At 40.9% G+C, this 23,450-nt stretch overlaps 1 protein-coding gene across 1 annotated transcript in view; it reads right to left on the bottom strand.

Annotated features, from left to right (window-relative positions):
• DUSP27 (dual specificity phosphatase 27 (putative)) overlaps positions 1–22,828 on the bottom strand; it is a 38,241-nt gene extending 15,413 nt beyond the window's left edge. The window contains exons 1-2 of the mRNA XM_011979899.1: positions 22,731–22,828; positions 22,215–22,340 (exon numbers count right to left, since the gene is read on the bottom strand). Of these exons, the coding sequence (XP_011835289.1) occupies positions 22,215–22,324 (110 nt within the window). The 5' untranslated portion in view covers positions 22,325–22,340; positions 22,731–22,828. The remainder of the gene's footprint in view (positions 1–22,214; positions 22,341–22,730) is intronic.
• Positions 22,829–23,450: the final 622 nt, after the last annotated feature.

Genomic DNA, 23,450 nt, shown 5'->3' with positions numbered 1-23,450 from the left:
AAGGACCCAAGAATACAGAACATTGGGCCTCCTGTGACTCAGATGCCCACCTGTTTTCAGATCACAGTTGGCACTGATGCTGTGTGATGTTTAATGACATGGTGGTCTATGTTGGGAAGGCAAGAGTGTATGTCTGTGCTTGGGGGAGCCCACCCTGATGTGGCTTCCCTTTCTTGGATGTCCTGCTGCTCATTTAAAAAATTTTGTCTCTTTTTCCTCTGCTATCAATCTATAGGATGTCCTTAATTGTGCCTTTGCCAGTCTTCTGCTGGACTGCTGGACTGAATAGGTTGCCACCACTCTTTCTGTTCCCTCTGTTCTCCATTCCTTCTCCAAGTTTGTAAGGGAATGGGCTAATGATGAAGGACTGGCATACCACCAAGTGAAATGCCAAAGATGAACTCAAATGCACAGGTACTGATTCTGAGCACATGAAATCAAGAGTCAGGCTGAGCCCAGGGATGCAAAGAAAGTAACTTGGGCAAATGTCAAAGCAATTTCCCAAAAATAATTCAGTGCAGTTGTCAAAAAGAGACCTTTAGGAACGTGGAGAGTCTAGAGCAGAGACAAGACTTGGGACTGCACTATGGTGGTGGGGATGGGACCACACCGTAGTTCACTAGTAAATGCCTTTCTAGTGAGTTGTCCTGTTTTCGAGGTGTTCAGATGAGCTTTGGATCATTTTCTTTTGTCTGCTTAGTCTTTCCTTTAGGTCTAGAGAGGGAGGATTTAATGGATACCATTTGTGAGTGTGTTCTATGAATTTAATTCTGACAAACCCTCCACAAATGAGGTATTATTTTTATTCCTGCATTACCGATGAGAAAACTGTGGCTCAGAAAGATTAAGAAAATTGTCCAAGGCAGTAAGTAAATGGCAGGGCTAAGTTGAGAACATAGGGCAGTCCTGCTGTAGGTCCAGTGTTCTCTACACAATACACAGATACCATTTAGATTAGAACAGGGAGGTGGGTTGGTTAGTGGAAGCAAACCCAGCTGGATTCCCAGACTCAATGCAGACTTTGACAGGTAAGAAATGCTTATTGGAAGCCTAGATGCATGGATGAATTACGCTGAGTAAAGTTGAGTTGAGCAGAATCTAGATGAGCTGAACAAAGCTGACTTGAGCTGAGACAAGTTGAGATTGAATTAAGTTGAATTGATTAGCAGAACAATTCTCTCGTGCATCCACAACATGAGTCCACCCTAGGGAGAATGGTGTGCTCAGCGTCAGCAAGGCCAATGCTCTTGCCAGGAGAAAGAAGTAGCCTGGGACTCCACCTAGGACATGGCCAGAACTGCCTATGCCACCTCAAGGACAGCATGATGTGGCATCATCATCCATAGTATCTGAGAGTTTTCTGATAGCAGTTGTGCCGGCTCATACCTATTCCAGCACCAAGTACTCCTGTGACCAAAAATGCATTTTCAAATATGCATGACTGGGGAGTGGGAGTGGATTAAGGGTGAGCTTTGTTCACTAGAGGCTGCATGGGCAGGTCTGGCCATATCCTGAGTAGATTCACAGGCTAATCCTTTCTCCTGGCAAAGTTATTTCCTTCTCCATGGCCTGGTTGACACTGGGCACAGCATTCTCCTGAAATTGGACAACAATTTGTGGATGGTTATTACAAAATAATTGTTCTGCTAATCAACTCATTTTTTTATATTTCAATAGGTTTTTGGGGAACAGGTGGTGTCTGGTTACATGGACATGTTCTTTAGTGGTGATTTCTGAGAGTTTGGTGCACCCATCACCAGAGCAGTGTACACTGTATCCAATGTGTAATTTTCTATCCCTCACCCCCTCCCATCCTTCCCCCCAAGTCCCCAAAGTCCTTTGTATCATTCTTATGCCTTTGCCTCCTCAAACCTTAGTCCCTACTTATAAGTGAAAACATACAATGTTTGGTTTTCCATTCCTGAATTACTTCACTTACAATAATGGCCTCCAATTCTATCCAGGTTGCTGCAAATGCCATTATTTTAGACCATTTTTTGGCTATTATTTCATAGCATATATATGTGTGTGTGTGTGTATATATATATGTGTGTATATGTGTATGTATGTATGTGTGTGTATGTGTGTGTATATATATGCACCACATGTTCTTTATCCACTTGTTGATTGATGGGCATTTGGGCTGGTTCCATGTTTTCACAAGCGAATTGTGCTGCTATAAACGTACGCATATAAACAAGTCTTTTTCACATAATGACTTCTTTTCCTCTGGGTATATAGTCAGGAGTGGGATTGCTACCAAATGGCAGATCTACTTTAGTTCTTAAGGAACCTCCCTACTGTTTTCAATAGTGGTTGTACTAGTTTACATTCCCACAAGCAGTGTAAAGTGTTCCCTTTATACCACATCCATGCTAACATCTACTATCTTTTGATTTTTAAATTATGGCCATTCTTGTTGGAGTCAGGTAGTATCATGTTGTGGTTTGATTTGCATTTCCCCGATAATTAGTGATGTTGAGCATTTTTAAATATGTTTGTTGTTAACCATAGTGTATCTTCTTTTGAGAATTGTCTATTCATGTCCTTAACCCACTTTTTGACGGAATTGTTTTTTTTTTTTTTTTCCTTGCTGATTTGTTTGAGTTCCTTGTAAAATCTGGATTTTAGCCCTTCATTGGATGCATGGTTTGCAAAGATTTTCTCCCACTCTGTGGGTTGTCTGTTTACTCTGCTGATTATTTCTTTTGCTGTGCAGAAGCTTTTTAGTTTAATTAAGTCCCATTTATTTATCTTTGTTTTTGTTGCATTTGCTTTTGGGTTATTGGTCATGAAGTCTTTGCCTAAGCCAATGCCTAGAAGGGTTTTTCTGATGTAATCTTCTAGAATTTTTATGGTTTCAGGTCTTAGATTTAAGTCGTTGATCCATCTTGAATTAATTTTTGTATAAGGTGAGAGATGAGGATCCAGTTTCATTCTTCTACATGTAGCTTACCAACTATCCCAGCACCATTTGTTGAGTATGGTGTCCTTTCCCCACTTTATGTTTTTGTTTGCTGTGTTGAAGGTCAGTTGGCTATAAGTATTTGACTTTATTTCTGGGTTCTCTATTCTGTTCCACTGGTCTATGTGCCTATTTTTATACCAGTACCATGCTGTTTTGGTGACTATAGTCTTACAATATAGTTTGAAGTCAGGTAATGTGATGCCTCCAGATTTGTTCTTTTTGCTTAGTCTTGCTCTGGCTGTGTAGGCTCTTTTTTGGTTCCATATTAATTTTAGAAATTTTTTGTCCAGTTCTGTGAGGAATGATGATGGTATTTTAATGGGAATTTCACTGAATTTGTAGATTGGTTTTGGCAGTATGCTCATTTTTCACAATATTGATTCTACCCATTCATGCGCATGGGATGTGTTTCCATTGGTTTGTGTCATCTATGATTTCTTTCAACAGTGTTTTGTAACTTTCCTCGTAGAGGTCTTTCACCTTCTTGGTTAGGCATCTTCCTAAGCATTTTTTTTTGGCAGCTATTTTAAAAAGGTTTGAATTCTTGATTTGATTCTCAGCTTGTTCACTGTTGGCGTATAGCAGTGCTACTGATTTGTGTACATTGATTTTGTATCCTGAAACTTTACCGAATTCATTTATCAGATGTAGGAGCTTTTTGGATGAGTCTTTAGGTTTTTCTAGGTATATGAGGATATCATCAGTGAACAGTGACAGTTTGACTTCTTCGTTACAGATTTGCATTCCCTTATTTCTTTCTCTTGTCTGATTGCTCTGACTGGGACTTCCAGTACTATGTTGAATGGAAGAGGTGAAAGTGGGCATCTTTGTCTTGTTCCAGTTCTCAGGGGGGATGCTTTCAACTTTTCCTTGCTTAGTATAATGTTGGCTGTGGGTTTGTCATAGATGACTTTTATTACCTTAAGGTATGTCCCTTCTATGCCAATTTTCTGAGGGTTTTAAGCATAAAGCAATGCTGAATTTTGTTAAATGCTTTTTCTGCATTTATTGAGATGATCATGTGATTTTTGTTTTTAATTCTGTTTATGTGGTGTATCACATTTATTGACTTGCAGATGTTAAACCATCCCTGCATCCCTGGTATAAAAGCCACTTGATCATGGTGGATTATCTTTTTAATATGCTGTTGGATTCAGCTGGATAGTATTTTGTTGAAGATTTTTGCCTCTATGTTCATCAGGGATGTTGGTCTGTAGTTTTCTTTTTTTGTTATGTCCTTTCCTGGTTTCGATATTAGAGTGATACTGGCTTCACAGAATGATATAGGGAGGATTCCCTCTATCTTTTGGGATACTTTCAATAAGATTAGTACCAATTCTTCTTTGAATGTTTGATAGAAGTTAGCTGTGAACCCATTTGGGCCTGGACTTTTTATGTGTGTATGTGCAATGTTTTTATTACCAATTTAATCTCGCTGCTTGTTATTGGTCTGTTTCAGAGTTTCTATCTCTTCCTAGTTTAATCTAGGAGGGCTTTGTATTTCCAGGAATTTATCCATCTCCTCTAGGTTTTCTAGTTTATACATGTAAAGGTGTTCATAGTAGCCTTGAACAATCTTTTGTATTTCTGTGGTATTGGTTGTAATATCTCCTGTTTCATTCTAATTGAGTTTATTTGGCCCTTCTCTCTTCTTTTCTTGGTTAATCTCACTAATGATCTATCAATTTTGGTTTATCTTTTCAAATAACCAGTTTTTTGTTTCATTTATGTTTTGTATTTTTGTTTGTTGGTTGGTTTCAATTTCATTTAGTTCTGCTCTGGTCTTTGTTATTTCTTTTCTTCTGCTGGGTTTGGATTTGGTTTGTCTTGTTTCTCTAGTTCCTTAAGGTGTGACCTTTGATTGTCTATTTGTACTCATTCAGACTTTTTGATGAAGGCATTCATTGCTATGAACTATCCTCTTAGCCCTGCTTTTGCTGTATCCTAGAGGTTTTGATAGGTTGTGTTACTATTATCATTCACTTCAAGTAATTTTTAAATTTCCATCTTGATTTCATTGTTGACCCAACGATCATTCAGGAACAGATTATTTAATTTCCATGTATTTGCATGGTTTTGAGGGTTCCTTTTGGAGTTGATTTCCAACTTCATTCTACTGTGGTCTGAGAAAGTACTTGATATAATTTCAATTTTTTTAAATTTGTTGATACTTGTTTTGTGGCCTATCATACGGTCTATCCTGGCGAATGTTCCATGTGTTGATGAATAAAATGTATATTCTGCAGTTGGTGGGTAGAATGTTCTGAAAATATCTAAGTCCATTTGATCTAGGGTATAGTTTAAGTCCATTGTTTCTTTGTTGACTTTCTGTCTTCGTGATCTGTCTAGTGCTGTCAGTGGAGTACTGAAGTTCCCCACTATTATTGTGTTGCAGTCTATCTCATTTCTTAGGTCTATTAGTAATTGTTTTATAAATTTGGGAGTGCCAGTGTCAGGTGCATATATATTTAGGATTGTGATATTTTTCTGTTGGACTAGTTATTTTATCATTATATAATGTCCCTCTTTGTCTTTTTCAACTGTTGTTGTTTTAAGGTCTGTTTTGTCTGATATAAGAATAGCTATTGCTGCTTGCTTTTGGTATCCAGTTGCTTGGAATATCTTTTTCCACTCCTTTGCCTTAAGTTTATGTGAGTCCTTATGTGTTACATGAGTCTCCTGAAGACAGAAGATACTTGGTTGGTGAATTCTTATCCATTCGGCCATTCTGTCTCTTTTAAGTGGAGCATTTAGGCCAGTTACATTCAACTTGCCTATTGAAATGTGAGATACTATTCTATTCATCATGCTGATTGTTGCCCGAATACCTTTTTTTTAATTGTGTTATTGTGTTATAGGCCTTGTGAGATTTATGCTTTAAATAAGTTCATTTTGGTGTATTTTGAGGTTTTGTTTCAAGATTTAGAACCCCTTTTAATAGTTCTTGTAGTGCTGGCTTGGTAGTGGCAAATTCTCTCAGCATTTGTTTGTCTGAAAAATACTATCTCTCCTTCATTTATGAAGCTTAGTTTTGCTGGATACAAAATTCTTGGCTGATAATTGTTTTATTTAAGGACATTAAAGATAGGAACCCAATCCATTCTAGACTGTAGTGTTTCAGCTGAGAAATCTGCTGTTACTCTCATAGATTTTCCTTTATAATTTATTTGATGCTTTTGCCTCACAGCTCTTAATATTCTTTCCTTTGTCTTGACTTCAGATAACTGGATGACTATATACCTAGATGATAATCTTTTTGCAATGAATTTCCTGGGTGTTCTTTGAGCTTCTTGATTTTGAATGTCTAGATCTCTAGCAAGGCCAGGGAAGTTCTCCTTGATTATTCCCTCAAATAAGTTTTCCAAACTTTCAGATTTCTCTTCTTCCTCAGGAACACCAATTATTCTCAGGTTTGGTCATTTAACATAACCCTAAACTTCTTGGAGGCTTTGTTCATCTTTCAAAAATTCTTTTTTCTTTGTCTTTGTTGGATTGGGTTAATTTGAAAACGTTGTGTTAGGAAAATATAAAGGAAGAGAGCAATGGAGAGAAAGCAACTCAATGGCCAGACAGGTTTATTCACAGGAATAATAATTCACAGCCTGCAAGGTGTCTCAGTCAGGAGTCTGGTTGAGACCCTGGTAGCTTAAAGCTGAGGTTTTTATAATAAAGTTTCTGCAGGAGAGGGGTTGGGGAAGTGCTGGCAGGTTGGAACTGTAAGGGGCCGGGGAAGGATGTGGTAAGGGCCAGTCAGACTTTGTTGTGGTCAGGGTTGTTATGCTCTGCTAAAGGTATGGGTGAGGGTGACATTTGCTTTGCTTCTGGGAACACTGTCACCAAGGCAGAAAACACAATCACCAAGGTAGAAAAATGGCATCACTATTGTTAATTCTCTCACCTTGTCTTTGAGCTCTTAAGGTCTTTCTTCTACTTGTTTGATTCTATTGTTGAAATATTCCAGTGTATTTTGTATTTCCCTAGGTGTGTCTTTCATTTCCAACAGTTGTGATTTTTTTTATTGATGCTATCTATTTTTTCTGGAGTTTGTTTTGTTCATATCCTGTATTATTTTTAAAATTTCTTTAAGTTGATTTTCACCTTTCTCTGGTGCCTCCTTGATTGCTTAATAATCGACCCTCTGAATTCTTTTTCTGGCAATACAGAGATTTCTTCTTGGTTTGGATTCATTGCTGGTGAGCTAATGTGATCTTTTGGGGGTGTTAAAGAACCTTGCTTTGTCATATCGCCAGAATTGTTTTTCTGGTTCCTTCTCATTTGGCTGGACTATGTCAGAGGAAAGACCTGGGGCTCAAGGGCTACTATTCAGATTCTTTTGTCTCATGTGATGTTCTCTTGATGTGGTGCTTTCCTCCTTCCACTAGAGATGGGGCTTCCTGAGAGCTGGACTGCAGTGACTGTTATTGCTCTTCTAGGTCTAGCCACCCAGTGGAGCTACCAGGGCTTCAGGCTTGTACTGGGGAGTGTCTACAAAGAATCCTGTGATGTGATCCGCCTTCTGGTCTCTCAGTCATGGATACCAGTACCTGCTCCAGTGGAGGTAGCAGGGGAGTGAAATGGACTCTGTGAGGGTCCTTGGTTATAGTTTTGTTTGGTGCACTGGTTTTCTCAAATGCTGGTTATGTCAGCAGTAAAGTTGTCATGTGTACAGACTCAGGACCTCTGGTTAGCCAGGATGTTACAGGTGGTAGAATTAGCTGTTGTTTTCTCCTTTCTTGGAGCAGCATTGTTCTTTTATAAGTTGTTGTAATGGCTTGAGCTGGTTGCCAGCCAGGAGGTGGCACCTTCAGGAAAGCAACAGCTGCAGGGGGAAACAAACTTGTCCTAAGGTCTCCTGGATAAATATTCAGGTTTCTCAGGTGATGGGTGAGGCCATAGAGCTTCCAAGAGATTATGTCTTTTGTCTTTGGCTACCAGGGCATGTAGAGAAAGACCATAGAGTGGGGGTAGGGTTAGGTGTGTCTGAGCTCAGACTCTCCTCGGACAGGGCTTGTTGTGGCTGCTGTTGGGGTGTGGTTCTTAGGCCAATGGAGTTATGTTCCCGGGGGATTGTGGTTGCCTCTGCTGCATCATACAGGTTGCCAGGGAAGTGGGGGTAAATCTGGCAGTGGGCACCTCACCCAGTTCCCACACAGCCAGCAAGACCAGTCTCATTTTCACTATGCCCCACCAACAACACTGAGTTTATATTTAGGCAGCCAGTAAGCAGGGATGAGATCTTGCCCCAGGCTACAAACCTCCCTAAGGAAAAAGCAAGCAGAGATTTTAGGCCTGGCCGCTACTCCCCTGTGGTGGCTTCTGTGCTCTTGTTTGCACTTCCTGTTTGCCATTCCCCCATTCCCATTCTGCCCTGGACAATTTACACTTGTTGAAATTATTACAAAGTTCAGCTGGAAGTTTCGTTTTCCCTGTGGTCCTTCCCCAATACCCCTGGCTGCCCTCCCCAAGGACCCCTGTGAGATAAAGTCAAAAATGGCTTCCCTGGGGACTGGGAGTGCTTACAGGGCTCTTCCTGCTGCTGTTTCTACTTTTATATGTTTCTCAGCTCTCTAAATTCATTTCACCTCTAGGAATGGTTAAATCCTTCTCCTGTGATCTGGATTTTCAGGTTCTTCAGTGAGGATGTGTGTTTGGAGGCAGACTTTCCCCTTTTCACTCTTTGGGCATTCACAGTGTTTTGGCTATCTCACGATGTTTGCAGCAGCAAGCTGCTTCTTTGAAAGGGTCTGTGAATCGTTTCAGTTTTCCTAGTATGTTCCTGTGGTAGTTCTTGGAGCAAAGGTTCATGATGTGAGTCTCTACATGCTGTTCTGTTCATCCAAGTGGGAGCTGCAAGTTAGTCCTGCCTCCTATCTGCCTTTCTTTTCCCCCATAACCCTAATCGACTCAATTTAATTCAATTCCAAATTATCTTGGATGTTAACACTAGAGAGGTCTTTAGAGATCTCATTGCTTGGTGAAGATAATAGAGTTTTACGATAGCAGTTGTGTTGGCTCATTTCCATTCTAGCACCAAGTACTTTCTGTGACCAAAAGATGCATTTTCAAATAAGCATTACTGGACAGTGGGGGTGGATTAAGGGTACAGTTCGTGGGATATTATCTTTGGGTGTTAAAACTAGAGAGATCTTTGGAATCTCATTACTTGGTGAAGATAGTAAAGACTTAAACACCTAGTTGGGGTGGCAGTGAGCTCTATAAAGGTACAGATTAGGTGGATTAGGTGGTCTTATTTACCTGTGTCTCTAGCAGATGGAAGGTGATCAGTCAGGGTTTGATGACTGACCGAGTGGCTGTACAGACAGATGGGCAGATGGATGAAGAGCTGGATGTCTGGATGAATGGATGGACTATGGTAAGGTTGGGTCAGGTGTCCACTTACCACCTAGGGAATCAAACCTGATGATTTCCAAGGCCCTGTGGTCCCTGGCCCCTTCCTCCTCTTCAACCTCAACTTGCACTGAGTTCTCTTTGGCTTACCCTTTCCAGTACACTGGTCTCCTTTTGGCTGTCATTCTTACCAAGTTCCTTTCTGCCTACGGACTTTGTAGAAGTCAATTTCTGCAGCCTGATGGTTAGTCCTCACCTGCTTCCCCCATTTTGCAGATTTTAGTTCAATCATCCCTTCTTTAGGGAAGTCTTCCTTGATCTTGCACCATACATCTGTTTTTATGGCACTTCTATCAGATGCAATTTTACACTTATTTATGAAATCATTTGATAAATATTGGTCTCCTATACTAGATAATACCCTCTATGAGGGCAAGGACCATGACTGGGTATTTTGTTGACCATCGTGTTCCTAGCACCTAGAAGAATGTCTGGCAAACAGTAAATGTTTAATAGATAAATTCTGACTCACTGACTGAATTTGTCTTCAACAGTACTATACTTAAGGGAATGTGGCAGTTACAACAATCAGCAATAAGGTCTACCAAGTGTTCGCTGCATGCTCATCCTTTTACTGGGACACCAGTAGCAAGCCTCAAAGCAAAAGCAGGATCTTGGCTGTGTCCTCTCCATGCCTACTCTCTGCCCTTCAGAGGCCAAGATGTATATAATATCTGAGGCCTATGTTAGTAATTAGCAATTTTTTCTTATGGTAGAGTAATGGTCACCCCAGATCTGTGGTACTCCTTGCATAGAGAGGTGGGGTCTATGTCTACTGCCTTAGAATCTGGGTAGTCTCTGTGACTGCTCTGACCAATAGAATATGGTAGAAGTGATAACTGGTCAGTTTTTGAGCCTATGTCTTCAGGGAAGCTTCCCTTCTCTGGGTCTTGGCACTCTTTCTGGGAACTCCTGAGTTGCCTTATAAGAAGTCTGACTACGCCCAGAACACCAAGCTAGAAAGACCACTAGTCAACAGTCCCTGCTGAGCTCCCAGCCAACAGCCAACCATGTGAATGATCCTCTTAGAAATGGACCTTGTAGCCCATCAGGCCACTCCAGCTGATGCCATATGAAACAGATAAACTGCCCAGTCAAGTCCTGTCCAAATTCCTGACCCACAAAAAGGGGAGCAAAATAAAATTATTGTCTTTAGTCATTAAGTTTTGGGATAATTTGTTAAGCCCCAGTAGATCACGGGAACAGTGCTATTCCAAGGGCCAAGAAGCAAGTTTTAAGTAAATGCGTAAGCACTCTTCTCCTCAATAGTGATACACAACCTAATAAATATCAGTGACTGAGCCAAATATTTTGTGGATGGGAAGCAACAACAAAATAATGCCAATATGGTAGAGCAAACCCTGCCTCTATACCAGACCTGGTGGACATTCTGAGCTCCAGGGGTTCAGGACAGTTAGCTTTCATATATCAATATTTCATAAAACTAGAATCAAAGCCCCAGATTTTATATAAATGTGAGCAGTCATATTTTCCATTTCAACAATATTTATTAAGGGAGTTTTATTATTTTTCAGTAATTAACACTACTTATACTCCTATTAACAAAAAATTAATCATTTCATTTATTAAGGGTCAGTATTATGTAAAATGACGTTTGGGGCAAAACCAAACCAAACAGATCCATGCTGAGAATTATTGTATTACTGTAGGGATTACAAGGGCTTCTTCCTTGCACAGCACCACATTTCTTCTACTTGGTCAGTTTTCTTTGTTCCTTTGCGTCCCAAAGAGGCTTTCTCACATTGTAATCAGTATTCCAAGCAACTGACACAGACTGAAAGTAGACATCGGAGGTGCCCTCACCTGTCAGGTGTGCAGAAAGGCCTTGCAAGGAACTCAGCAGGTGGGATTGCCAGGATCCTGGCCTGGGATTATCCATCTGGGAGCCCTCCATCCTGCCATTTTCCCTAAACAACGTTGACTTTAAATTGTGAGCATTTGGTTTTAAATAACAAATACTGAGAACCAAGAATCCGTCCTAAATATACCTACACTCTGAGACTGTGGGTTTGATAGGGGAAAATTTGAAAAGAGAAATCACTGTGAAACATCTTTCCTTTTTAGGGGTGGTAAAGATTGAAGTTCGGCTAATGAGGCGGCAAGCCTGAGAAATCATACGTGAAGAGCCGGTACACTCTTGAGAAGTTGGCAGCTTTGTAATGGAGAAAAGAGAGGGGATTCAGAACAGATTTCCTCCCCAGCCCCACGATGTTTCTGTCTTTGGCTGCTGATGCTAAAATGTGAGCAACTTTAAACTCTGCTCCGTATTACCCAGTGTGGAATGTAGGATGTAGATTACAAATGCTTTTATGAGTCAGCCGCTGTGAGGGGAGATGTAAACCTAATAGTCATAAAACTGTTTGCCACAGACACAGTTTATTAAGTCTAATAAAGAAAGGTGTGGGGGCAATACCTAAAACGGGTGCTTGTTTTCCACAGAGAAGGAGGACTGCAGAAATAGAAAAGAAGAAGGAGGGAGAGACCTGAACAACTGGCCCTGTTTATATTTGCAAGGTCAGTGAGATGGCGGCCCTAGAGGTTTTGATTTATGACTATGTCTGTGTCCCAACCGGCATACCTGAGATGGAGTGAGATGACACTCACACCCTGATTAGAAAGCAGTGAGGGCTGGCTGTTCAAGAAAGACAGGCGGGGAAAGAAAGGATCTAGGATCAATACATACCTCATCATAGGATCAGGAAGCAGCCGCTAAAAAGCCTTGAGGCTGAATTGAAAGAGGAACAATAAAGGGGAGTTTGATGGACTTCCTAACCAAGAGCAGGAGAGTGGTGCAGCTTGCTTTAGACCTGCATTTTTCAAAATTGCAGACTGACCAATCTGTGTATCATAAAATCAATTCCATGGGTTGTGCTCAGCATCTGGGACAGAAAGAAAAAAAGGAAACAGAAAAAGGAAAGAAGGAAGGAAAGAAGGAAGGAAGGGAGGGAGGGAAGGAAGGAAAAGAGGAAGAAAGGGAGGGAGGGGAAAGAAAGGGAATAGCACCACCCATTGTAAGGATAAATGTAGTTTTGTGAACTTTTTAAAATTGATATATACATGTATGTATCTCTGAGTTGAGCTGTAAATGGTATTGTCATACTGCAGATTGCAGTCAGCAAAATTTGAAAGCCACTGCTTTAAACTAGTTGCCTGATGTCCAGACATGGAATGCAGTAGAACTAGGGTCCTTCAGTCCAGACTTCCCTGTAGCTGATCACTTCCTGTCAAGGAGTCCCGTGGAAGTGAAATGGAGGTAGAAGCCCAGGAGAAGCCGTCTTTCTTGATTTGGCTTTTGCAAAAAAGGACAAGGTTTCTGTAAGTGTTCAGTGACTTCAGAGAAAATGACCACACACAGGCAAAATTCAGGCTCTAAGGAAGAAAAGAAGTCAGTAAACTAAAGAAAATCGATTTTTAGAAAGCTGCTTCCAACAGGCTTAGTGAAAGAGCCGAGGTGGAGAAATTTTCACTGAAAAAGACATGTAAAGGAGAAAGGATGGACAGGAGGAGCCATTTCCCAAAGAAACACAATGAAAACACTGAGAAATTACACTTCATGCCCCTATCTCCTACCCCACACATCACAGATGCTTGCTCGCCACAGGAAGGGAAAGGAGAGCACAGTTAAGGAAATTCACTGAAGGTCAAGGGAACCAGTGCCACCGTGAGAGGAAGCCTGATCAAGCCTTACCAAGCAGTTCTAAAAAACTGCGAAGTCTTGAAAAGTTCAGCTCTAAAAGCCAAAGCAAGAAATGGATTTTGACTTGGAAAGATATAAAGTCAAGTCGAAAAACATTCTTCAAATCAAGAACAAGAGAATGATGAAAATGTCTTTACTCCTTTAGTTGGAAAGGAAGAGAAAACTGATGATAATAGCTAAGAAGGAAGAGATGGGGCAGAGGTTGGTTTGCATCACAAGCACACTTACTTCTTAGGCTGTATTTATGTAGGTGACTGCGAAGGTCTGGCAGAGACTATAGGTAAGGGAGAGGTCCCACCAAGCTGCCCCACAGACAGGAGGTTTTAAATTTTAGTGTCAACTCATGAATCACTTAGGGAAATTTGCCTAGCTATGAGATGGATGAATCTCTAACCGCCCATTTTCTTCCAGAAAGTGACTCATAGTGGCTAGGTTTGAATTTAAGCTGTGTGAAGTTAGTGCCTAACTGAGGCAAAAATGAAGATTTGATACCCCATTCATTGTCTACACCCCTTTCTCAGGTTCTTAATTCACCCTAGCATGAGATTTACAGATAAGACTTGAAATGTTAAGACTCCCTGCCAGGACAGCAAGCAGGCTACAGCCCTGCTAATTTTGGTTGGTTGCTAGTGACTGTTTGGAGCACTGGGTGAAGTTTTGCAAGACTCTGTTCTAGTTCCACAGGAAAGGGTACAATGATGTTTGCTAGGGGCTGGATATAGGGCTGTAGTGAGTTAAACGATGGCCCTCCAAAATGGTATATCTTCCAAAACCTGGGAATGTAATCTTTTTTAGAAAAAGGATCATTGCAGGTGTAATTAAGTTAAAGCTTTTGAGATGAGATAACCTTAAATTAGGATTGACTCTAAAGCCAGTGGCAAGTGTCCTTAGAAGAGAAGAGAATACAGAGCAGAAGGCCTTTTGAAGACTGGAATCATGCTGCCACCATGCAAGAAACGCCCATAGCCAACAAAAACGAGCAAGAGACAAGGAAGGAGTCTTCCTTAGAGTCTTCGGAGGCTGTGTGGCTCTGTCACCACCTTGATTTCAGACTTCTGGCTTCCAAAATGTGAGAAAATAAATTTCTCTTGTTTCTAAGCTGCCCAGTTTGCAGTAATTTGCTGTGGCAGCCCTAGGAAACTAGTACAAGGACTAAGAGTCCGTTGGTGAGGTATTTGCTGACTTGGTGCATAATTTAACTTAAAGACTTGAAATTTAACTTAAAGACTCAAACCTTTACTTGGAGTCATAAAACCAGAAGGATGGAATTTCAGGAACTTATCAAGTACAAGGAGGACTATTCAGGACGGGGACAAAATATCAGTAAGTGATACTCTGTTTCTTAGAATACAGGATTTGCTCATGGCAGAATTAGAGAAGCATGATGTCTTAACCAGTGTGTGTGGGACTCTGGCTAAATAAAAATTTCTTGACATGATGAGCTACTGAAAAAATTTTGTTGTCAGATATCTTTCTCTGGAAGGAAAAAGGAAGAGAACCATCATTTATCAACTATCTAGTATACCTTTATATATGTTATATTATTTATTCTCTACTACTGGGTAAAACTGGTATTCTGATTTTTTTGATTACGTAATTTAAGCAAGCTTTCAAGGGTTTATAAGTAGGAGGGCAGATCTGACCTCAATTTTGGTCTCCACTACACCACTTAATTTCTTTCCACAGTACCATACTGCCTCCTAAAAGAGGGTTTTATTTATTTTATATATATATATACTTTTTAAAAAACAGCTTTATTATTGATATACAAAATGCACAAATTTAAAATATATAAACTGGTAAGATTTGACGTATGTATACATCCGTGAAGCGATCACTACACTCAAGATCACATCATCCCTTGTGCCCCTTTTTAAGCTCTCCCTCTCACCCCCTCCCTGCCCTATGCCCCCCCAGGCAACCATTAAACTGCTTTCTGCCACTATAGAGATGTATTTGCATTTTTTAGAATTTTACATAAATGGAATAATATAGTGTGTACCCTTTTTTGTCTGACTTTCAAGCAGTGCAATTACTTTGAGATTCATCCATGTTGTTGTATGAATCAATAGCTCATTTCTTTTCATTGCTGTATAGTATTTCTACGTATAAATGTAACACAATGTGTTTATCCATTCACTTGTCAATGGACATCTAGGGTGTTTTTAGTTTTTTGGCTATTACAAATAAACCTGCTATGAACATTCATGTACAAGTCTTTGCATAGGCATAGGGTTTTGTTTTGTTTTGTTTTGAGACAGATTCTTACTCTGTTGCCTAGGCTGAAGTGCAGTGGTGCAATCTTGGTTCACTGCAACCTCCACCTCTCTGGTTCAAGCGATTCTTTTGCCTCAGCCTAAGTTGCTGGGCTTACCGGTGCCCACCCACCACACCCAGCTAATTATTGTATTTTTAGTTAAGATGGGGTTTCACTCTGTTGGGCAGGCTGGCCTCAAACTCCTGACCTCAGGTGATACACTTGCCTTAGCCTCCTAAAGTGATGGGATTACAGACATGAGCCACTGCACCCAGGAGACATAGGCTTTCATTTTTCTTGAGTATATACCTAGGAGTAGAATGACAGGATCATGTAGATATAGGTGTGCATGTTTAGGTAGATGTATGTTTAATTTTATAACAAACTGAAAAACTGTAAAATGGCTGGACTATTTTACATTCCCACCAGTAGTATAAGATTGTCCCAAGTACTCCACATTTTCCACCAACATTTGGTATGGTCAATCTTTTTAATTTCAGATATTTTAATAGTTATGTAATGGTAACTCATTGTGGTTTTAATTTGTGTCCCTAATGATTAAGGATTTTGAGCATTTTTTCATGAGCTTATTTGCTATCCACGTATCTTTTTTGGTGACTATGTATTCAAATCATTTGTCTGCTTTTTAATTAAGTTGTTTGTTTCCTTATTAGTAGGTTGTGGAAGTTTTAAAAAATACATTCTAGATAGAAGTTCTTTATCAGATACATAATTTACAAATATTTTCTCCAAGTCTGAGGTTCTGTTTTCATTTTTAAAAAGCACTGTAGATTCATTCATCTGAACTGGTTTAGGTGTGGTTCTGTGTAGTAAAGCGGGATTGATTGGATGATAGCTCCAAAGCCTGTGCAATTGTAATAGTTTAGAGTTCAGATTTTATGAGGACATTGTGGGAAGAGATAGACTATGAAATGTCACCATGTCACCACATGTTTGCCTTCCTTGAAAATTTCTGAAAAGGGCTAGATGATTTGGGGTAAGTTTCTAGAAATCAATTGCTGAGTAGTAGACACAAACCTAGAAGGGCATTAAAGCCAATAGGATTCGGCAGCAGTCACTGCAAATCCAGATGACATTTGCTCTGGATGCGGGGCCATGTTTTAAGGAAGTTCAGTCCATTGCACAGGAAAGTGGGTCTTTCAGGTTGAGCCTGTTTTTGCCCAGTAAGGCAGACTGGCTGCTGGAAGGGCTAAGAACTGAATGCCTTTGCTTCAGTGCTTTTGTCTTGTGGTAGGCTAAGGTGGTGTAAAATTGGGAAGCCAGTAGAATTAGTCTTCCCTGCCTCCTATTTCCCCTTTCGGTGACTCCCTTCACCCCTTCCCCCTTGTGTCATATTTATTATTTGCCTTCCTCAGTCAACAATCTGAGAAGCTCAATCACTCCAAAGTGATAGGCAGTTAATAAAATACATATTCCCTAGGGCAACGCTATGGTTTGTCTTCACCAAAACTCATGTTGAGGCTTGGTCTCCAATGGGGTGGCATTGGAAGGCAGTGTTTTAAGAGGTGATTAGGTTGTTAAGAGAGATGAATGCTTTTCTTACGGGAGCGAGTTCTTGCTCTTGGGTGACTGGGTTAGTTACCAGGAGAGGGGGTTGTTCTAAAGTGAGGCTGCCTCTTGCATTTGGTCTCTTTTGCACATGCCTGCTCTCCTCTCTCACATGCACTCATGCCATGTGATGCCATCTGCCATGTTATGAGCCAGCATGAGGCCCTTGCCAAATGTGGCCACTTGATGTTGGACTTTCCAGCCTCCAGAGCTATGAGCCAAATAAACCTCTATTCTTTGTACATTACCCAGTCTCAGGTATTCTGTTATAGCAACAGAAAACAGGCCAAGACAGGCAGTTTTAAAAATAAATATATATGCCAGACTTTATTTATCTAGCCTACTGCTAATTGGACAGTTCATCATGTTGTTTATACATCTTATATTCTTAATGACTATTAGTTGCTAAACATTATAGTATTTATCTTCTGGTGCACATATGTAGTTGTTTTTGTTAAGTATTTACGAAGAGTGAGCCTGCTGGATCAGAGGACAACCATATGTTTAGCTTTAGTAGATACTGCAAAATAGTTCCAAAAGGTTGTACTAATTTACACTGTCACCAGCAACGAATGAGAATTTTGATTGCTTCACATCTTCATATTTGCTATTGTTGGTCTTTAGTTTGAGATATTCTGGTGAGTATGTAGTAGTATTGAATTGTGCTTTTAATTTGAATCTCTAGTTTTAAATTTTTTAACTGATCGCTACCTTTATTCTTCTATGTTCAGATAACATGTTCTACATTATTTCAATCACTGAACATTTGTTGATATATGTATGGCCCAGTATATGATCTATTTTGGTAAATGCTCCATGTGTACATGACAAGAATATATATCCTGTAGTTGTTGGGTACATGTTCTATAAATGCTAATTAGGTTAATTTTGTTTATTGTTTGGTCCAACTACTCTTGATAATTTTTTTATATTCTTATTAAAAATTATTATTTTGATTTTTTAAAATTTTATAAGTTGCTGAGATAGTTTTTAAAAATATACATAGAGTTGAGGGAGATTGTGGCTTTTAATTTTTCATTCAGTTCTGTCAGTTTTTTGCCTTATATATTTTGAGGCTGTATTATTAAACATAGAAATTGAAAATTATTTAATCTTTCTGGTGAATTGAACCTTTGATCATTATGAAATGTCTCTTTTTGTCTCTTTGTATCTAGTAATAATTACTTTAAAATCTGCTTCACTGGCTTGTTTTTGCTTACTTTACGATTATCACCTTGATACTTCTCTGATGGAGTGATGAAGTCTATGGTGCCTCCCCTTGAAACTTCATGGACATTTGTGACAGCAGAGTACAGCAGAAGTGGTGCTATGTAACTCCTGAGGCTAGCTCATGAAAATTAATACACATCTATCTTATTCTCTTGGATGCAACTCTTGGAATTTAGCTACCATGCTTAGAGAAAGCCCAAAGTAGCCCACATGGAAGGACCATCTTAGGTTTTCTGGCCAAAAGCCCAGGTAAATTTCAACATAAACTGTAAATGTGAAGATGCCTCTGTGAGTCACCTCAGCCTTAAGTCATCTTCAGTCTTCAAATCTTTCTAGCTGAGGCCTTGGACATCCTCGAGCAAAGACAGGCTAACCCCACTGTGCCTCATCTAGGCTCCTGATTATGAACACAATAAAATGGTATTTTATGCCACTAAAATTTGAAGTTATGAGCAGTAGTAACTGGAACAGTGTAGTATAGTTTCTTTTATTCTTTGTTAACTTTTGTATATCCTTATTTTATTTTGTTTTATTTTATTTTTTGAGACAGGGCCTCACTTTGTCACCCAGGCTGGAATGCAGTGGCATGGTTATAACTCACTGCAGCCTTGAATTCCTGGGCTCAAGCAATCCTGTTGCCTCAGCTTTGTGAGTAGCTGAGGCTACAGGCATGGGCAACCATGCCTGGCTAATTTTTTTAAAAATGCTTGGGCAGGCGCAGTGGCTCACACCTGTAATCCCAGCACTTTGGGAGCTGAGGCAGACGGATCACGAGGTCAGGAGATCGAGACCATCCTGACCAACATGGTGAAACCCCGTCTCTACTAAAAATACAAAAATTAGCTGGGTGAGGTGGTGTGTGCCTGTAGTCCCAGCTACTTTGGAGGCTGAGGCAGGAGACTCACTTGAACCCTGGAGGCAGAGGTTGCAGTGAGCCGAGATTGCACCACTGCACTCTAGCCTGGCGACAGAGCGAGACTCTATCTCAAAAAAAAAAAAGTTTGCAGAGACAGGGTCTCACTATGTTGCCTAGTCTGGTCTCAAACTCCTGGCCTCAAGTAATCATCCTACCTCAGCCTCCCAAAGTGCTAGAATTACAGGCATGAGCTACCATGACAAGCCTATATCCTTATTTTTAAGGTGTGTCTCTGGTAAACACTATGTAGCCTTTTGAAAAAATTGAGTCTGACAATCTTTGTCTTTTAGTTGGAGTATTTAGTCTATTTAAATTTAATGTAGTTATTCATATATTTGAGCTTAAATCTACCATCCTACTATTTTCTTATTTATTTTTCTTTTTCTTTCTTTCTTTTTTAACCTATAGTTTCTTATGGAAAAAGTTGTTCTTTTTCTGTATTCTTTTTCTCTACTTTCTTTTCTTCTTTTGGAATGATTATATTTTATTATTTTATCTTCCCTTCATTAGCTTGTCAGCTATACATTCTATTGCAAAACTTTCTAACAATTACACTACAAATTACAACATGCATCCTGGACCCCCCACCCATATTTACAGTTTCAGACAACCTCCCAAGATAACTAACATTAAACTGAGACAAAAAGGCAAATGAATGAATCAGGATTGAAAACTGTATCTAGGAAATAATTTTGAGTGTGGTTAGTAACACATGGAGTTGTCTAATCTACATAGATCATAAACCTATTGAGTTTTTGAAAGGGTAGTATTTTCAAAGAAACCCGGAACTTCCAAAAGCTTTTAGGTGGCATAAGCCTTAAAACAGCCCCTGAGTCATCAAATGTTCATAAACAGGACACAGTCTGCAAAAGCTATACAGCCTTCAAGGAAGACATGTCTTCAACGTGGCTATGGAGGATAATGGACAAGCAAGACAGCTAGGAAGGCAGAGCTAGAGGTCAAAGAGAACAACAGACAAGGGTATTCCTCTCAGAGAGACAAATCAAGGTCAAACATAGGAGGTTTCCTCACATCCTGGGTCAACATGTTCATTATTTATATGACTGCAGTATTTCCTCTTCCTCCTTTTATAAAATGGTAGCTGTTTTTGGCAGTTACCCTGATCCGACCATAAGGTGTTGCATTCAGGCCTGAGGAGGAGAATGCACACCCATTGGAGAACCTAGCCTGGTACTATGTATGCAGCAGTTGGTGAGTGGGATTTTGAGTTGTCTCACTTGGGAGGCAGTAAACATGTTCTATAGGTGGGGAAAAAAGGTAACATGGATTGACTGACTAGAGGAGTACCTTGTGGCTGAGACTGCTACTATCAACACACTCATTTCCTCATTTTCTTGGGCTCATGGACCTTATTTCCCATCCTTCCTTGCAAGAAAGCATGGCCTTGCTGAGTTCTAGACAATGGAATATGAGTGAAAATGAAGTGGCCGTTTTCAGGTCTGGACCATAAAACCTCCTGGGAAATTCTCCATGCTCGTCTCCATTTTATGTGGATACTGATGAGCATTGTGACTTTAGAAGCCACGTTTAACGTGGTGAACCCTCAAGATAGAAGGAGTCTTAGTTCTTGAATCACTGCTCAGGTACCTGTTTTGGAACTTATTTGAGCAAGAAAGAAATGTCCTTTAGATACAATAGCTAACATTACCCTTAGCAATACATGAAACTATCACCTATCCCAACCACACACGAGGCGACCTCTGCCTTATTGGGGGGTATACAAGAGAGGAGAACATATGTTAAATCTTTCAATCCTGGCAGTTTTCCTAAGTGAGACCATAATGCTGAATTTTCTTTTCTTTTCTGTTTTTTTTTTTTTTTTTTTTTTTGAGATGGAGTCTTACTCCTCTGTCACCCAGGCTGAAGTTCCGTGGCATGATCTCGGCTCACTGAAACCTCTGCCTCCCGGGTTCAAGTGATACTCCTGCTTCAGCCTCCTGAGTAGCTGAGATTACAGGCACCTACCACCACACCTCTCTAAGTTTTGTATTTTTAGTAGAGATGGGGTTTCACTATATTGGCCAGGCTTTGGGCTCAATCTCCTGACCTTGTGATCCTCCCGCCTTGGACTCCTGACATAATGCTGAATTTTAAAGGAGAAGTCTCTAAGCTCCATTTGGGCGAAGTGCGCTGGCCCATGAGTGCTGAGCACCTGCCCTTGTTCCCATCTTACTCTACTGGGGAAGCCTTTTGAACCACAGGAGGGAGGAGCCAGCAAGACCCCAAGAGAATCGAAGAGAAGTGAAGTCAAGTAGAATGATAAATTCTTAGAGGGGAAGTTAATTTCAGATGTTTTAGTTAGATGTTTCCAACTAAAGGCTCAATCATTTAAGTTATTCTTCACGCCAATTTGGTGGCAGAGATATAATTAAAAGTCAGGTCTCCTGTTACGATTTATGACAAAAGAAAATGGACAGGCACACACAGTATTGTTTCAGCAGGCAATTAAGCACGATATTTCTTTAATGCCTCGTGGTTTGTCTTAAAACATTGTGCACATTTTTTTCATTCTACATGATAACATAACGCCAAAGATTTTAATGTAAAAGAAAGCTTCAAATTACTTGTGGTAAAAAGAGGACTCTCCAGGAAGATGCCTCATGCCCCTTGGCATCTTGCCACTTGCCCCAGGCATGCACATCTCCCAGTTTAAAAGACACAGCTTGATTATGGATAAAAAGTTATTTTAGTGCTAGGGAATGCTTTCATGGGCTTCTCCTCTTCTGATCCCTTTTCTTATAGTCTACGGCCTGTCATCCCCATATCCAGCCCCAGTCCTAGTGAATCAAGCACTGCCAAATTCCTACTCATCCTTTGAGGTTCGGGTCCATCATCATCTCTTCCAGCCAAGCCTCCTATGACCTTCCAAGTCCAGTTGTTCCCTTCCCTAGTGTCTAGTCCACCACATACTAGATCCTGCACATATTAATATCTAGCACACACCTGCCACATTGCAATCAGCCTATTCGCATATTTACCTCCTCCAGAAAGTAGGACACATACAAGTACTCAATATTAATTGAGTGAACTGAGGTGATGGCTGCAGGCTCCCTGCAGCCAATGGCCCAACCTGTCCCCAGCCCCTCCCAGCTATGGCTGTGAGGGTGGGAGATGAGTGGTCACTTACTGGCTAGGGGAGGGGCTCCGGAGGTAGTGGGCCTGCACCGCCCTCACGTTGGCTTCATCCTCCTCACTTGGGACTACCTGCTCCTCCTCTGGGTCCTTGCTGGTCGCCATGACAACCTGCCAACCTCTGAAAGTTTGGCAAGAAAAAGGCAGTTAGGGAATTAGGTTCCAGAGGTTTTGTCGGGGGATAAGGTGTGTTGGTGATGTCACCTCAGTGGAACTAGGAATAGGAACGTCCCAGGGAGCAAAGGACCGGCAAGGAAAACCCAGTCAGACCTGGCCCAGCCACTGTTACCAGGACACCAAGAAGTGCACCCCACCATATTGGGAGACCACCTTGAAGTAACAATATTGAGGTGCCAGTGTGGCTCCTTCCACAGATGCCAGCAAGGGAGCAGGCAGAGGAGCTAGCAGGTTACCTGAACTCAGCTCAAGAAGTTGAAGAACAATGACTTCCCCGGACCAGCAAGATTTTTCAGTTGAAATTATAGAGTGTGTGTATACACACACCCCTCACCTATGTCCATGCGCACCCCTTTGTCTCTGCTGGGGAAGACGCAGCTGGCCTTCGCTGACTCTAACCAAGGCCACAGGAGGCAGGGCCTTTGGCTCAGGCGTCATCCTGGAGCCTATTAAGGAACATGAAGTATACCAGCAGCTGGTCCCAGCCATCATGGCTGTGTCCTGACACTCAGGGTAAAGCCGCTGCCCTTTGTATTATAAGTCCTGGGCTCACCAGGACTGACGAGGGGAGAAGTACACTCACCTCTAACCTGCCTGGGTGTTCCCCACCAAGGGCTGAGGGACCCAGATGAAATGACCGAAGCTGAAGTTCCAGCCAGTGAGACAGGAACCAACCACCTCCTCTCTCCAGGGCTTCTTCTCCTAGGGGCAGGACAGCTGTTAACAGGAAACCTTAGCCACCCTCTAAATTTAGCCTCTGGCCCCATAGGCTGGCAGATCTCTGGGAGGAAGGAATGCAGGCTCCAGACCCAGGCCCCAAAGCAGTTCTCACTTAACTCTTTCCCTCCTGGCTGATTCTCCAGACACTGACATTTAGCAGCAGAATTGGAAGACGTTTGTGCATGGTAGATGGAGAACCTAAAAAACAGCTTTTCTCTGGGCTCTCTCTTCAAACCCTCTTGCCTGGGACCGCCTATTCAAATTTCTTCCAGAAGAGAGTCTAAATCCAAAGATACAGAAGAATAAACTTACCACAGCCGCATGTCAACCTCAG

This window comes from Mandrillus leucophaeus, unplaced genomic scaffold (genome assembly GCF_000951045.1).
Source record: "Mandrillus leucophaeus isolate KB7577 unplaced genomic scaffold, Mleu.le_1.0 Scaffold207, whole genome shotgun sequence".
NCBI lineage: Eukaryota > Metazoa > Chordata > Mammalia > Primates > Cercopithecidae > Mandrillus > Mandrillus leucophaeus.
Note: the sequence above shows the minus strand (reverse complement) of the source record. Positions and strands in the feature narration are given on the sequence as shown.